Source organism: Telopea speciosissima, chromosome 2, assembly GCF_018873765.1.
Source record: "Telopea speciosissima isolate NSW1024214 ecotype Mountain lineage chromosome 2, Tspe_v1, whole genome shotgun sequence".
NCBI lineage: Eukaryota > Viridiplantae > Streptophyta > Magnoliopsida > Proteales > Proteaceae > Telopea > Telopea speciosissima.
Window position 1 is genome coordinate 75,955,494 of NC_057917.1, and position 5,991 is coordinate 75,961,484.

Here is a 5,991-nt window from a genome sequence, read left to right on the forward strand (position 1 = left end):
TTTCATTTTCTGCTTTCCTAGTTACCTACTTGGTGAATAAAATGCACAGAATCTGATTCACTATTCTAGATCCAATAGACTGTTGCAGATATGAACCATATTCTAGGCCCATTCCAGAATGATTTGAATCAAAATTAATGGAGACAGAACCAGTACCTGATTCTATGTTCTTTAATTTTGCTTCAGAGAGGGCAATGAACAAGTTTTTTCTTGAACATATTAAAAGCAACGGGTTGATATGGTTCAACCAAATTCAATGGTCCAACCCTCTTAGATTCTCTTTCATGAACAAAGCCAGACTTTTCCATTGGACACGTGGACAAAATCATGCATCCACGTAGGAAAAACCGAAAAAGTGTTGGTTCAAATAAGTTTCCTCCCCATCTTTCGCTGGTGCTCTGTACTGGTCAGCTTTGCCTCTGAGCTCAAAGCCAGCGCATCTGCGTATTGGGTATCCTTTCTTATGTCAAATTCAAATTATGCAATGAAGAAGGGAAAAAATAAAAATAGGGAAAGCCGATACAGAGTCTCCGTGTGGTGTCTTCTGTGGAATAACGGAGGATGGATACCATCGATGGTAACGCACAGAATCAGACATAATTAAAAACTTAATCCAGGGGTTGTTCTTCTGCTTTTTTTACTTTCAGAGGTTTCGAAACCTTGGGAAGTTTTGAACTATTCGTTGATGGGTGAAGAAGAACCAAATCTTGCTCCTTCTCCTCGTCGTTCGTCGTTGTCTCAACCAACCACAAAAGGAGAGGATGCTCCTCCTCTTCTTCCACTACCACAACCATGTGTTCGATTCGATCCCAGCCGAAGTAAGTTTCGGGTGCTCTAGATTTTGTTCTCTTTAATCAATCTTTGTTTCAGATTCGTTCCTCTTTTTTTTATGAGAGGGGTGCGGTTAATTTTTGTTTGTATTGATTTAATTCAATCTTCTGCCTGTTCTATGCGTCCAATGTCTTCGCTTAATTGTTTTCTTAAATATCATTCTGTTTACTCTTGGTGAATATGTTCTAATTTTGATTCACTCAGATTTGAAGAATATGGTTTAGCTGGGTCGATTTGACACCACGTTTAATCTTGTATTACATGAAGTCTTTCGTTTGATGAATTCTAGGTTGTCTGCTTTCGTCCAGGGTTTTACTGATTGCATCAGTAGTTTTGTTATTCTTTTAACTTTCTTTCTTGTTCTTTTCTGAATAAGTTTCAAGGAATATTCGGTGAAGGAATTGTGTTATTCGTTGAGGGGCTTTGAAGGGTATAAGGGGATGCAAGCTAGATTTTGTCAATGATTCAATTGGAGTCATTATGGGAGGAATTGGGCGAGGCTCCATTGAGTACCATTTTGAATGATGCATTTTGTTTAAGTTTCCCCAGTATAACCATGAACACCCGAGTATTATCTATATGAGGTAACATTGACAATGTAAAAAAATTTATGTTGAGTTTGATGGACCTTTACAATCGTTGGATGGATAAAATCCATCTGGCACATAAACTTAATAGCACTAATGAATTAGGTTCTCGGGCCCTTTATTATATGGGTGCAACATGAATGGTTTTATCTTTTTGCGTGGGCTCTGAATGCTCTTTTTTCCCCCAATACTTACTTCCTTTTGTTCATTTGAAGTGATTGGCATTATCAAAAGGAAGGCCCTGATTAAAGATTTAGCCGCTGTATACCATGCGGAGTGTCTTTCCTACTGTCAACAACTTTTGGAGCTCCAAAGGAAATGGGAAGAGGTTAGATATGGATATTCTTATCACTAAATTCCTGCGTTCTTTATGTTCTAAATTTGACTGCCTATTCTTTATGGATTTGTTTCGTAGTTTTGCCATTATTGCGAAAATGCAAATTCCATGCTACAACTTAATTTATTGTAAGGTGTTGGATTGGCTTGGACATAGAAATTAGAGTCTGCTGTTCGTATTCGATGTATTAGGATGTTTTATTGCACAGTAAACATTGATTTTGGGAAATATTCACGGCACCTCAGGGGGTGTCAAAAGGCAGTGTAACTTTGTTATAGCCTCCTTCTTCCTCGATCAGTCCTTCGATTTCCCTTTCTCTGCAAGCTGTGCAATCCCAATGAAGACCGCAGAAAACAACGACAAAGACAATGTCGGAATGGGCACATCAATATTAGCCTGGTGGAATCAATGGCAGTGATTTACAGTCACCTAGAACGGTTATTGATTGCTGCTGCAAAAACTTCCAGCATGGCAGCGATTTGAATTTTTCTCTCTTCTACAACTCCTTGAAAGTATTTACTGCAAATTTATTGCTGGATTCTGGGTGATTCTTTTTCTTCATAACTGAGCTTTATGTCTAGTTATATGTTTCATGATGATTTCAAATTGCTCCCAACTTAGGTTCAGATGACAGTTTCTAAGAAAATAAAATTCCATGATCCACCCTCGAAAACTCTGCAGATGGGGAGACTATGATAGAGATAAGGAGAGGGCGGAGAGAGAGGAAGTAACTCCTGATTGTGTAACACATATGCCTACATCAAATCACTTTCCAATTTTAGCCCAACTTTATCTACAATGGAAGAACAGGACAAGGGTACTTCAGTTCAATGAAATATTGTGTCAAGGCCTAATGACACCAACAGAGGTGCTGATCAGCTTGACATTAATTTTTTTACTCTTTTTGACAAATATGGTTAGCTTTGAGGGGATGGGAAGACCCCACATATTGAGGTGAACCTCACACTGGTTCAGATATGTTTTCGTGATACTGTCTCACTTGTAAATTGTAATTATTAAATGGATGGGAAGATTGGTAAATAAGGGTAAGAAGTCGTTTTATTTAATGCAATGGCAAGGGGCATTTTAATAAATTTACCATGCCTTGATTTCTACTATGAACATACACTAAGGATTGGTGAAAATACATATGGGAATGCTAAAGGACCACCTCCTGACATGTGGGATCAACTGTAGGTCCCCATCCATACATGAGTGGGACCCACTGTTTCGGTGGCTGGGATCCCTTGCATCAGGGGACAGTCCTTAAAGGAACATTAGGCCAGCATTTTCCCAAAACAAAAAAAGCATTTTTTGTGGGACAGAGAGAGCAATATATATTCTAAGGTCCTAGGATCTTAAAATATTTCATAGCTGGCTGTATCAGTACCTAAATGCAGAAAATTATGTTTTTAAATTTATTCTGCTTTTTTATTTATTATCTGCAGCTATGAGTTTAGGGATAATGAACAGAACCAGATAATGAACTACAGGAGTATCATAAGAAATTTGTGAGGGGGGGGGGGGGGGGATAGAAGAGCTGCCATTCATGTATGCCACAATTTCCATATAAACTCAACATGACTAATCCATTACTACCCTATGCCTTGATCCTCTTCTCTTTTTTTCAAAGGTTATCTTCCCATGTGAGGAGATCAGGGCATCCAATCAGGATTGCCAACTTTATAGCTCTTTGATCATTCGTCCAAGACACCAAGCAACTGAAAAGGCACAAAAGCCAACCTAGTGAAGTTTAATTACCATTGTTCAGCCGAACCATTGAACATTACTTCCCATGTTGTTTCTTCCTCAGCAAACTGTAAGGCAGAGATGGGGAATCATAGTGCAACACCCTCTCTCTAGTGAAATTAACTCACTTGAGAAAGTAAAGTTCATATGAAGTCTTCTTTGGCTCTGAAGCTCTTTGTTATTCAATATGATTGTATGTGCTGTTCATCATGGTTTAATGTTTCCCAGTCACTTAGATCTAGGTAGAGGTTGACTTCTCCAGTGGCCTTAAAGACGCCTTAGCCATAGCTTAGTTTGTGTGTGTTACTTTTTTTTTTTTTTTTTTTTTTTTTGGGGGGGGCGGGGTGGGAAAGGGGGGGGGGAGGAGGTTGCATTAATGCATTTCAAGCTTTGGGGGTATAGAGTAATGAACATTGCCATGTACAAAACCTTTTTCCTGCTCAAGTTTGGGTTGCAAGTAGTTCTTTATTGATTAGCTCATAAAGTAGTAAGGCATTTTACTCATCAAGAAAAGGAAAAAAGTTTAGTAAGGCAGCATGGATGAGAAGGATAACAGGCTTTTAAGGATGAGAGGATTTGCATGGAATTAAGGAGTTCTGTTTCTGAGGGTGGAAGTGTCTTGTTCACTAATTTCAGAGCAGTCCCTATAGAAGGATAGAAATGAGTTCTATTTTTGGAGTTTGATGGGAATATGTTGCAGAAACTTAGACTCAAGCATAAGGAGACCAGAGGGATGGGATTGAGTAGGGGATTTTGAATCTTCTGAGGGAAGACTATGGTAGAATCATGTAGTCTTGCATTGCTTGGTTACAGCGATTGTTTGCTCTTTATTAGCCTTTATGACATTCATTGAAGTAAAAGATTGTTAAGAAATTCATTGTTTAAATGTGTTGACTACTTGTGCACTTTTGTGAATTTATCCAACTCTTTTTGTATCATTCCAAATCATGTTTTTTTGACATGAGTGACACATGTTGACTTGCAAGTCCTAGATAAAATAGAGTATACATACTGAAGTTGTTGTAACTATGAAAACACAAGGTGAAATCCTTACAAGCTTAATGTCGCGTTAGGTTATACAACACGTGTGTCGTAGAACTTTTGCCAGTTTATGGATTTGACAATTTCAACCGTTTCTGACTTTCAAATATTTGCAGCCAGTCGTGGACAACAAAGCTTTTGGGGAGGTGAAGAAGGAGACAATAAGGCCACCCAAACGAGTGAAGAAGACCCGTGAGGGAAGATAGGCAACCCTGAAGGACAGAAATATATATACTGTACTTTTTGAAAGGTTGTTATTAGAAGTATATATATGACTGCTGTATTTTTGTTGAATACGGTTTTTTCTGCAAGGGAAAACTCTGGCCTAATAAAGGCCCTTGCCTTGCGTTTTTGTGACTGCAGTTGTAATTTTGGGATTTATATACTTTATTAGGTGTAATATATTTCCTATTAGATGTTATGGTATGATATTTCTTTGTACAAGCTGTTCCTTTTTTTTTAAAAGGGATGGGGTTGGGAGCTTTGAAGCTGGGTTTGATTCAGTCCCACAGCTATTTATAATTTAAGAGTTTATGGGCACCCAGGATTCTTCTATGTACGTTATCAGTTGAATAATGCTTAAATACTAAGCTAAAAAATTTCTATATTATCCATGAGCCATGGGTCTGCACTGAGACTCTCTTCAAACAAAATGTAGGCCCTCACTAATTGAAACTGTCTCCCGCTGTCTCATTGATGCTTAAAAGTAAGTTGAACTTCGCTTCGTTGTTTGCTTTAATTTTACTCCTATTCTGACCAAACAGGGCCCAAAGATGAAGGTTTTTTTTTTTTTTTTTTTTTTTTAATAACAAGGGATCGCTATCTGGTTGTGTAGTGTTTGCACCAACGCAGGAACCAATAAGAGCACGTGCAGGAGTATTTTGACTGAGATTTTTTATTACTAGACTCATGAACCATGCGACCGATTTGCGTTCTCTTTCCCTTTTTTTTTTTATTTTAATGAAACCAAGTGTTCAAGTGTTGAACACATGTAGACAGAGTTACTGAAACGACTATTTTCTAAGCATCTACCCAATGATGAACCTGAATACAACCTGGTTCATACTTGTACAAATCTATGCCCCAACAACTATAATAACATTGTTGTTCGATTGATCAACAAATAGCAAAATTGCCAATTGATAGCCTACCAGTAATGGGCAATACCATTTGACTTTCTGATCAGATTGGACCATAATTTTGGACCAAGCTGCATTCCTTACACTATGATTTCAATTGATGTTCCCAAACTTTCAACAGCTGACATGAACATGACATAGTTTGCATTCTATTTGTATATTTTTGGTATAATTTTGATGTATCCGACATGATTCCAAGGTACTTAAAAGTTCGAACCCAAACAGATTGAAATGCTTGTATTTTACATTTTTCCTTTTATTACTAATCTATAATCTAATTCCGCCAAAAGGATGTTCCAAAGCAGAG

The 5,991-nt window shown here is 37.8% G+C and overlaps 1 protein-coding gene across 1 annotated transcript; it reads left to right on the top strand.

Moving 5' to 3' along the window:
* The first annotated feature begins 645 nt into the window (after positions 1-645).
* Positions 646-4,851, top strand: LOC122651375. The gene is made up of 3 exons (XM_043844746.1): positions 646-818; positions 1,634-1,746; positions 4,662-4,851. The coding sequence occupies exons 1-3, from the start codon at positions 686-688 to the stop codon at positions 4,749-4,751; spliced, it is 336 nt and encodes a 111-aa protein (XP_043700681.1). The 5' UTR covers positions 646-685; the 3' UTR covers positions 4,752-4,851.
* The last annotated feature ends 1,140 nt before the right edge of the window (positions 4,852-5,991 follow it).